Source organism: Biomphalaria glabrata, chromosome 7 (assembly GCF_947242115.1).
Source record: "Biomphalaria glabrata chromosome 7, xgBioGlab47.1, whole genome shotgun sequence".
NCBI classification, from domain to species: domain Eukaryota; kingdom Metazoa; phylum Mollusca; class Gastropoda; family Planorbidae; genus Biomphalaria; species Biomphalaria glabrata.
The window spans coordinates 29,041,296-29,052,919 of record NC_074717.1 but is presented as its reverse complement, the minus strand read 5'-3'; the positions used below and the strand labels follow the sequence as shown (position 1 = coordinate 29,052,919).

At 39.9% G+C, this 11,624-nt stretch overlaps 1 protein-coding gene across 1 annotated transcript in view; it reads left to right on the top strand.

The window, feature by feature from the left end:
• Positions 1-2,806: 2,806 nt before the first annotated feature.
• Positions 2,807-11,624, top strand: part of LOC129927128 (mucin-2-like) — a 32,105-nt gene continuing 23,287 nt past the window's right edge. Inside the window, exon 1 of the mRNA XM_056034352.1 lies at positions 2,807-2,870. Coding sequence (XP_055890327.1) covers positions 2,807-2,870 — 64 coding nt within the window. The remainder of the gene's footprint in view (positions 2,871-11,624) is intronic.

The window sequence follows — 11,624 nt, the reverse complement described above, 5'->3', positions numbered from 1 at the left end:
CTAAGTTTTCTACTCCATTTTCGTGGTCTGTAAAACTACTGCGTGCAATGGGGCTCAATCTCTAACTTATTGCTAGGAAGTGTTCTGCGATCAGTTCTATCAGATGTTTAGAGCCAACAACGAACAAGTATAAGTGTAAGTTATATGCCATTTATCAATCGGTTCGCGAACATGAAATGTTTTATAGACTAGTTCATTTCAGTTCCTGCCCTTCATAGCTTAGAACTCACTCAAGTCAGCAGATGAGACCAATAAGGCGCTCAGCTGGATCCAAGTTGGCATTCCTTGTTTGGAGCCTTTTCATATCACTCTGGTACATTAGGACTTTTTTGGTCCTGTCTCATGATAGAAGCTGTTGTATATATGTTAGAGTTGACCTTTTAGCCTGAGCTATTTACATTTTTATTTCTAGCCTCCGCTGAGATTTTAACCTAAAACTTCTACCTTGAAGCAACGCCCCATGCAACTACGCCACAAACCCCATCATGAATGTATACATTCTTGATTTCAAGAAATCGTTTTTGTACCAGACATTTGTAAGGGTTGTTATGTTTATTTTAAATTTGTATATTTGCATTGGGGTAAGAGGTTCCTACTTGAAATAATTGTGCTGGAAGCTGAAGTCAAAAGCCACCCATTACTTAAGTCGATCTAGACACCGGGAGATCATACACAATAGTTCAAGGAACATTCACTGTGTCTGAGGGAACATTATCTCCCTCTACACAGACACTTATTACGTGATCGTTATAATCCTTACATTAGGACAATCTGCGGAGGTTGGGGAAACACACACACACACAATGCTGAAATCTTTGACGCACAGTGACTCTCAAAACTGGTTTCTTATAAGTGTCCAATCGAACAAATTTACCAACACTTCACAATAGGTCTTGGTGTCACCAACGTTTCACCATATGAACACAATGTCGAGGATGATAATGACCTGCTAAAAAGAAATCGATGCCATCTTATATTCATATATTTATTATCTTTGTTTATGTGAAGTTTTAAGTTTGACTATAGCAAAAAAGAAATGCTTTTAAAACATTGAAAATAGCTACATCTTTAGATCAATTGCATTCAGACTTCAAAATAATCGTTTGTTTTGCTAGTGGTTAAACATGTGTTGGTCAAACGTTGGCAACCGCAAGCAAACAATAATCCAGTCTCCCTTGGAGTGTGCATTAGAGAAAATACAAATTTATTAATTTATGACTAAATAATACACATTAGGAGAACAAATATAGTTTTATTTAGTATTACTACTTAATTTTGTCCAGTGTACAGAATAAAGGATACGTTAATAAGCTATGCTTCGTAAAAGTTATATTCAAGAAGATAGCAATGTGCAAGGCATCAAGTAGTGAGGGGCATCAAATTTTGTCCCCTAGTTTGTATTAAGTTCCTGTTCCCCTAGGCTCTTCAGTACAAACACTTCGATCATATATGTACGAACACGTTTGTACTGGAAATGTAATCTAACACTCGATTTCTTTGGCTGCTTTCCCAATCGCCTCTATTCTTTCTTAAATTAAATGTCAACTGTAGAATAGATTAAAGAAAAGGCCAGGGACCTTTGAAAGGCTTGGTACTTCCGGCCAATATCCAATGACGAGAAAGTGGATGTATTGCTCGTCAAAAAAAAAATCCTTATTTTGCTTCCCCTGCTTACTTCCCTTGCTTATTTTTCTCAAAAACGATCAAGCACTACATCTACATTTAAAGTCAACGATTGATTCAATGAGTGGTGGAAGTAATCGACGAACATTGAAAACCATATTACACTCAGTCACTCAGCCCCCCTTGCTTGGGGGGGGGGGACTTGTTATATGCGAAAAGTGAATAGTATTGACTGCAAGGCTCAAGACTTAATTAATCAAATGTGTAAAAATAAAAGGGGAGAGACTCTAGTCAAGACTCTTGGACATCAATCGTTTTCTCACAAAGCAGAATCCGGCACTCCCCGGGCATCGCAAACTAGACGAAGAAGAATTGGAAGTATAGTACGATCCAATGCTGACAAAACATAGCTTCGAATCAATCTTAGTTCCAGTACTTCCAGATCGAATATGTACATTACCCAACAATAACCAAACAAATGTATTGTAGTTTTGTGTGATCATGTGAAAGAAACTCCTACAACAAATACAACAAGCCATCTGATATCTCAAAGCAAACAAAATTAGCGGCACGTTACGACGAAGTACCAGTTCGTGAGTCTTTTTGGACTTCATGGGAACTAAGGCCAAGTCTGCCGCTGAAATCGCTGCTGTGATTCTAGAGAAACTCTGTTTGGACGGCTTCAAACATGATGCATTGCAGAGGTCAAGGCTAAGATTATTTAGCGGTCATGAAAGGTCAACACAAAGGTGTCCAAAAACACATTCGAGAAGTCAATCATAAAGCACAATTCATTGCCTGCTCGAACTGCATCAAACTATTCTTAGAATTCTCAGGAATTCGGGCTGCTGAAGCTGAATTCAATTCCGTAACATTTTCGGTACACACGACTTCTTGGGCATCTTTTTTTTTCTGAAAAAAAAAACTTCATCATATCACTGGGTCGTGACTGGGTGAATAACCAGAACTAAACTAATGCGCTTGGTTGGAGCGCCAGAAATTATGAATACTCTGGAGATATTGACTAATATAGATATAAATTCTTCTGCTAGATCTGAAGCAATCTGATTGTTAGTTGCTATGAAGTCTTTTACTTTTCATTTTCTCACCCAATTTGAGTTGTGAGCCCCTGAAAATAGTAAAGACATTCATCACTGAAGCCAGTATTATTTTTGTTGAAAGCATGTGCTCTGATCTGAAGATTAGTGCAAACCACAAGAAAAAGATGCCAGGTGAAAAAGGTGAAGGTTAAAACACAAGGTAAGAGCAACAGGAGGAAATTTATTCTTCATTGGCCTGGATAGTTCAAAAAAACAAAAACACTCGATTTGAGGAACTTTATGATGTGGCAGAAAAAAATATGTTTTTTTTCACCTTTTCAACATCTGAATCCTCAATAGTAGGCATTCTCCTTGCGAAACTGACTAAAATGGAGCGAAAGAAGGCTCCAAAGAAGGAGCTGTTGAGCTCTTAAATTTTATGAAAGAAAAATTCGGCTAGACGTTTCAGTCCCGAATATTTTCTTCGTGATTCGCATAGTTCTGATACTTGCGGTAAGTGTGGACACATGCGAGAGAATTCAGTTGATCAAGAATAACTTGCGATCAACGAGGATAAATATACGTCTTAATAATTTGACGATTTTTTACATTGAACAAAAGCTGGTAGGAAATTTCGGATTCGATAAAATTATGGATAGTTTTTTTTAAGTTACTGTACATTTTTAGCGGCCCCCTAAAGGGGAAAAGACGCTATTAGTTTTGTTCGAAATGTCTGTCCGTCTGTCCGTCCGTCCCGTTTAGATCTCGTAAACTAGAAAAGATATTGAAAATCCGACATCACAATAATTTAGACCATTCAAAGTTCTGATGCAACGGCAACTTTTTTTTTTCTGAAAGCAAAAAATCTAATTTTTAAAATTAGTTATGCAAGCAGTTTTTTAAAGAGAAAAAGCTAATTAGTATGCATTATAAGTTAGAGCTAAATTAAAACGAATACTAATCTTGTAAACTTCATTTTCGTGGATATTTTATATACAGTGCATAAAAGAATTTTTTTTGAGCATTCGAATAGAGATTAAGCCTTTTCAATTACATCAAATTTAAGACCATTTAGTCCAGGAGAGGTGCGGTATCTGAGCGGTAACGCGCTTGGTTTCGAACCGGGGGTGCCAGGTTCGAATCCTGGTGAAGACTAGGATTTTCAACTTTGGAATCTTTGGGCGCCTCTGAGTCCACCCAGCTCTTATGGGTACCTAACATTGATGGGGAAAAGTAAAGGCGGTTGGTAGTTGTGCTGGCTACATGACACCCTCGTTAACCGTAGGTAAAAAAAAAACAGATTAAATTAACAGCATCTTCCCTGTAGACCACAAGGTCTGAAAGGGGAACTAGTTAGGCCAGGTTCACATCTAACTTTGCATTCACTTGCAACTATCCTTTGATCTGCTGGACTGTTGGGGCACTACACAAGATCTGTCAACCTTCTTTCTCCATTCTTATCTCTCATTTGTCTTTGATATAATTTCATTTGGATGTTCTTTCTGAAAATATTGAAGCCTACCTGGGTGGACCACTTCGGGGGCCGAATTTGAGTTTGTGTTTCCACACAAACTGTCTTTGTAACCTTGTTGTTTTTTTTTGTTTTTTTTTGGTGTGAATTAACAAAACTTTAAAAATGAATACACATTATTTAAGAAAAATGACTTTTCGCTGTTTTATTATTATTTTATTATTTATTTTTGGAGGGCGTCATGGGGAAATGTCTCGCTACGCATTGACATGCACAGACATGCACTTACATGTGTAAACTGATTCTATGATAATTAGTGAGCACGTTTTAGCACTACAGAATCAAAGTTTCAAACCTCTTCTGTTTGTAGCTCAAATGTTTTCTTATTTTATCTTATATAATACAGACGTTACTTCAAAAAAAGTAGATGATTACTTCTTAAACGTCATGCATCTAGTCATGCATGTTAACCAACGACTTAAATTCTGCCAAGTCACTGGTTTTCCTGGTTAGCTCAGGCAACCCATTCCATGTTACTTTACTTTTGAGTTTTCTGTCCTGAAGGCTCTTTAGTGATTCTACTAAAGGTGTTACTCTAGTCAAATGTGAATATTCGTTTGTTATGAATCTCACTGCTCTATAAATTTTCAGATACTGTAAAAATGGTAAGACTATCCTCCTCTCTTCTAGTTTCTTAATGTTTTCTTGAGTTGAGGGGTCCCAAACGGATGATGCATATTCTATTATTGGCCTAACCAAGGTTAAATAACATTTTAGTTTTATGTTCTTATTTGATTTCTAGACATTTCTTGGAATAAATCCTAATGCTTTGTTTGATTTTTTTTATAGTTTCATTTAGTTTGCGACTTTACCATTGTTTCGTTGATCCTCACTCCTCTTCCATTGGTCCTAATACACTTGCTCTATTATAGCAACATTTTTGAAAGCTCTAATTGTTTTACTAGACTAAATGAAATGTGAATCAATTAAGAAAAAATGCATACAATTATTGGAATGCAGTTCAAATTATAAATGAAAAGAGAAAAATCAATGTAGTTCTAATGAAAGTATGCAGTCATTTCTAGATCATCCTTAGTATATCCCACTCCTCCAACTTACATGACCAGAAAATGTCTATCTGGACTTTGATATGAACTCTGAAACTTCTAATGTCCCACATCAGAAATTGTAATGGTCATTGAGCTAGTTTATTTATTTATCCATGAATAAATAGTACAAGATAGTACCATCTGGTGCGATAATAACCTTTTAAAGTTTAGACCTAATCTGTAATACTAAAGTGATATGGTTCAAGCTCTGAAAGTATGCGTGTAAAAACTATATTGCAAGAATTTCAGTTAAACTTTTAATCTTTTATGTTTTCATTCATTTTAAAACTTAGGTTAATATTAATCTCATTCCTATTTGAACCATTTTAGGATAGGGCCGAGGGGGTGGGGACTACACCTATTGGAGAGTTGTCGCCACTGTTTACCTACACTATTGTATCCCCCCCCCCCCCTTTTCCCTACTAGGTCGAACTTTTGTTTTGTTACTGGTGGGAAAAAAAAAAGGAAGTAGGACACAAAAAAATCGTTTTGTTCTACCTTGCCGTTGTTCTGCGGGCAGGGGGGAAAAAAGCTAACAAGGGAAGCAATAACAGATCTATTACTTCTGAATGATTTCCCTTGTTTGTTACTAGGCAAGTGATCCGGCAACAGTTGTGGGATCAATTCCTACACGTCGGTTGTCAAATTAGCCAAGCATTGGGCCTGCTCCTCATCAGCCTTTATTACAAGAAGGAAATTGAAAGCCTAGATTCTGCCAGTACCACACTCAGCCTGCTAGTAGGCCTACCACACTCTTCCTGCCTGCACCACATTATGTCAGTACCACACTCAGCCTGCTAGTAGGCCTACCACACTCTTCCTGCCTGCACCACATTATGTCAGTACCACACTCAGCCTGCTAGTAGGCCTACCACACTCTTCCTGCCTGCACCACATTATGTCAGTACCACACTCAGCCTGCTAGTAGGCCTACCACACTCTTCCTGCCTGCACCACATTATGTCAGTACCACACTCAGCCTGCTAGTAGGCCTACCACACTCTTCCTGCCTGCACCACATTATGTCAGTACCACACTCAGCCTGCTAGTAGGCCTACCACACTCTTCCTGCCTGCACCACATTATGTCAGTACCACACTCAGCCTGCTAGTAGGCCTACCACACTCTTCCTGCCTGCACCACATTATGTCAGTACCACACTCAGCCTGCTAGTAGGCCTACCACACTCTTCCTGCCTGCACCACATTATGTCAGTACCACACTCAGCCTGCTAGTAGGCCTACCACACTCTTCCTGCCTGCACCACATTATGTCAGTACCACACTCAGCCTGCTAGTAGGCCTACCACACTCTTCCTGCCTGCACCACATTATGTCAGTACCACACTCAGCCTGCTAGTAGGCCTACCACACTCTTCCTGCCTGCACCACATTATGTCAGTACCACACTCAGCCTGCTAGTAGGCCTACCACACTCTTCCTGCCTGCACCACATTATGTCAGTACCACACTCAGCCTGCTAGTAGGCCTACCACACTCTTCCTGCCTGCACCACATTATGTCAGTACCACACTCAGCCTGCTAGTAGGCCTACCACACTCTTCCTGCCTGCACCACATTATGTCAGTACCACACTCAGCCTGCTAGTAGGCCTACCACACTCTTCCTGCCTGCACCACATTATGTCAGTACCACACTCAGCCTGCTAGTAGGCCTACCACACTCTTCCTGCCTGCACCACATTATGTCAGTACCACACTCAGCCTGCTAGTAGGCCTACCACACTCTTCCTGCCTGCACCACATTATGTCAGTACCACACTCAGCCTGCTAGTAGGCCTACCACACTCTTCCTGCCTGCACCACATTATGTCAGTACCACACTCAGCCTGCTAGTAGGCCTACCACACTCTTCCTGCCTGCACCACATTATGTCAGTACCACACTCAGCCTGCTAGTAGGCCTACCACACTCTTCCTGCCTGCACCACATTATGTCAGTACCACACTCAGCCTGCTAGTAGGCCTACCACACTCTTCCTGCCTGCACCACATTATGTCAGTACCACACTCAGCCTGCTAGTAGGCCTACCACACTTTTCCTGCCTGCACCACATTATGTCAGTACCACACTCAGCCTGGTAGTAGGCCTACCACACTCTTCCTGCCTGCACCACATTATGTCAGTACCACACTCAGCCTGCTAGTAGGCCTACCACACTCTTCCTGCCTGCACCACATTATGTCAGTACCACACTCAGCCTGCTAGTAGGCCTACCACACTCTTCCTGCCTGCACCACATTATGTCAGTACCACACTCAGCCTGCTAGTAGGCCTACCACACTCTTCCTGCCTGCACCACATTATGTCAGTACCACACTCAGCCTGCTAGTAGGCCTACCACACTCTTCCTGCCTGCACCACATTATGTCAGTACCACACTCAGCCTGCTAGTAGGCCTACCACACTCTTCCTGCCTGCACCACATTATGTCAGTACCACACTCAGCCTGCTAGTAGGCCTACCACACTTTTCCTGCCTGCACCACATTATGTCAGTACCACACTCAGCCTGCTAATAGGCCTACCACACTCTTCCTGCCTGCACCACATTATGTCAGTACCACACTCAGCCTGTTAGTAGGCCTACCACACTCTTGCTGCCTGCACCACATTATGTCAGTACCACAACTTGGATGTGGGAGGGGTGGTCGGACAAGTGGAAGATGGTTTCTCAAATTTTGAGGCATAAAGGCGTTCCTTTTTTTTTTGAAAAAGAAAGTTGTATTTACATATTTGAATATTAGTCAAGTAAAAATGTCATTACCAATAGTAAAAAAAAAATTAATTAAGCGAAGCTTCTGGTTCTTTTAAGTAAGAGCTCTCATTTAGTTTTTCAGAAAAGTGACACTGAAACCAGATCGATTCAAAGCGTTCTTTTGAAAAGACATTTCAATGCATCTTTCCAATGTGATCCTAGACTCTAGCCATCTTACTAGCGACTTCGTTTTGTTGTGTGTAGAAAGCTCTTTGTTCTAACGGATACAAATCTAGTCAGAGTGTATCCTGTTTTTATAAACTAACTACAATTACACACCGGCTACGCCCGTTGATTTGTTCCCAAGCTAGATTTTGTTTATTTTGATCGGAATCTCCCATCCCTTTTTCTGTTTTTTGCGCTGCCAATAAAATGTCCCACATTGTAACGCTAGCATCTAACAAAATTTTAAGCCCATGAATTCTAGTATTTGTTTCGATGAATTGGAACGGCCCGCGCTTTCTCTCTTTCTCTCTCTTCTTCTCTCTCTCTCCTTCTGTCTGTCTCTCTCTCTTCTTCTCTCTCTCCTTCTGTCTGTCTGTCTGTCTGTCTCTTCTTCTCTCTTTCCTTCTGTCTGTCTGTCTCTCTCTCTCCTTCTGTCTCTCCCTTTCTCTCTCTTTCTGGAACCCACCCCACGTTTTTTTTAACCTGCGCACGCGTAATGCTCGCCAACATAGACTTTTGACTTGATTTGGAACAGCCCGTTTTATTAGGCCCCTCCCCCCACCACACGCACACTCTTTTGGCATGAATATTCAATTTACCCTCCCACCCCCTCCCCCAACCAAATAGTTAATCTTACAATCTTTGACTTTTCTTCGGCTTCTTAATTCAATATCAAAACATTGAATTCGTTTTTCGTTGCCATTGTATCAGAATGAACTAAATATAAATATGTAGATACTGTAAAAATGGTAAGACTATCCTCCTCACATATAATTTAAACTATACACTGCGAAGTGCCCTAATAGTAGCCTCATTGTGGAATATAAAACCCCAAAATATATATATTTTCCTAGAAATTTAACAGTTGATGTAAATCGCTAAGAACAGAATTACTAGCTCGTTGGCCACATGGGGGGAGAACTCTAGTTTGACCGTTATAATTTTTCAAAGTAAAAAATTAATAAATGTAAATTAGGCTTCATTACTAGACTTAGATCTAGAGCCAATATTGGTTTTGAAAGGACTACTGCTTTCGGGAATGTCTGAATGCACGATATTATTGATTCAACAGTTTAATAAATGAATGTTCACGAAAATGTTGCGCTCTTTTAAGTCTAGATTTAAAGGCCTATCATTGGAATTATTCAATAAAAAAGACATGGAGTAGTCAGACCATGGAACTGTCAGACAAAGTTTACCGACATTATGCAATAACTGAGTAAATAATGACAGGAACATTTAGTTTCGAGGAGGAGACATCAGCCACTCTAGTCAATGTATTGAAATTTAATTGTATTCTACGTCACCGGCTCCTCCTCAGGGCTCACTCCTGAACTATTCCATGTTTGCGTTTAGCCTCAAAGAATCAGGGATTTCCTTCTCCAAAGTGGGTAGAAGCCAAGGTTTACGAGACCATCCAAGGAGGCTTTCTGGATAAGGCGCCAGTTGCTCGCAGTAGAAACTGTCGAGGTCCAAGAGTTGGGTTGGTTGTTAGATCTAGGTGAGTAGCTTGCACGTGTATTTTAAAGTAACCAATACCAAAACTTGACCTGCTCTCTAGATGATAAGAGAAATGGAGAACCTTAAAACAACATCAGTGATAGGAAAACTTGACCTGCTCTCTAGATGATAAGAGAAATGGAGAACCGTAAAACAACATCAGCAATAGGAAAACTTGACCTGCTCTCTAGATGATAAGAGAAATGGAGAACCGTAAAACAACATCAGTGATAGGAAAACTTGACCTGCTCTGTAGATGATAAGAGAAATGGAGAACCGTAAAACAACATCAGTGATAGGAAAACTTGACCTGCTCTCTAGATGATAAGAGAAATGGAGAACCGTAAAACAACATCAGTGATAGGAAAACTTGACCTGCTCTCTAGATGATAAGAGAAATGGAGAATCGTAAAACAACATCAGTAATAGGAAAACTTGACCTGCTCTCTAGATGATAAGAGAAATGGAGAACCGTAAAACAACATCAGTGATAGGAAAACTTGACCTGCTCTCTAGATGATAAGAGAAATGGAGAACCGTAAAACAACATCAGTAATAGGAAAACTTGACCTGCTCTCTAGATGATAAGAGAAATGGAGAACCGTAAAACAACATCAGTGATAGGAAAACTTGACCTGCTCTCTAGATGATAAGAGAAATGGAGAACCGTAAAACAACATCAGTGATAGGAAAACTTGACCTGCTCTCTAGTTGATAAGAGAAATGGAGAACCGTAAAACAACATCAGTAATAGGAAAACTTGACCTGCTCTCTAGATGATAAGAGAAATGGAGAACCGTAAAACAACATCAGTGATAGGAAAACTTGACCTGCTCTCTAGATGATAAGAGAAATGGAGAACCGTAAAACAACATCAGTGATAGGAAAACTTGACCTGCTCTCTAGATGATAAGAGAAATGGAGAACCGTAAAACAACATCAGTAATAGGAAAACTTGACCTGCTCTCTAGATGATAAGAGAAATGGAGAATCGTAAAACAACATCAGTGATAGGAAAACTTGACCTGCTCTCTAGATGATAAGAGAAATGGAGAACCGTAAAACAACATCAGTGATAGGAAAACTTGACCTGCTCTCTAGATGATAAGAGAAATGGACAATCGTAAAACAACATCGGTGATAGGAAAACTTGACCTGCTCTCTAGATGATAAGAGAAATGGAGAACCGTAAAACAACATCAGTGATAGGAAAACTTGACCTGCTCTCTAGATGATAAGAGAAATGGAGAACCGTAAAACAACATCAGTGATAGGAAAACTTGACCTGCTCTCTAGATGATAAGAGAAATGGAGAACCGTAAAACAACATCAGTGATAGGAAAACTTGAACTGCTCTCTAGATGATAAGAGAAATGGAGAATCGTAAAACAACATCAGTGATAGGAAAACTTGACCTGCTCTCTAGATGATAAGAGAAATGGAGAACCGTAAAACAACATCAGTAATAGGAAAACTTGACCTGCTCTCTAGATGATAAGAGAAATGGAGAACCGTAAAACAACATCAGTGATAGGAAAACTTGACCTGCTCTCTAGATGATAAGAGAAATGAAGAATCGTAAAACAACATCAGTGATAGGAAAACTTGACCTGCTCTCTAGATGATAAGAGAAATGGAGAACCGTAAAACAACATCAGTGATAGGAAAACTTGACCTGCTCTCTAGATGATAAGAGAAATGGAGAACCGTAAAACAACATCAGTGATAGGAAAACTTGACCTGCTCTCTAGATGATAAGAGAAATGGAGAACCGTAAAACAACATCAGTGATAGGAAAACTTGACCTGCTCTCTAGATGATAAGAGAAATGGAGAATCGTAAAACAACATCAGTGATAGGAAAACTTGACCTGCTCTCTAGATGATAAGAGAAATGGAGAACCGTAAAACAACATCAGTGATAGGAAAACTTGACCTGCT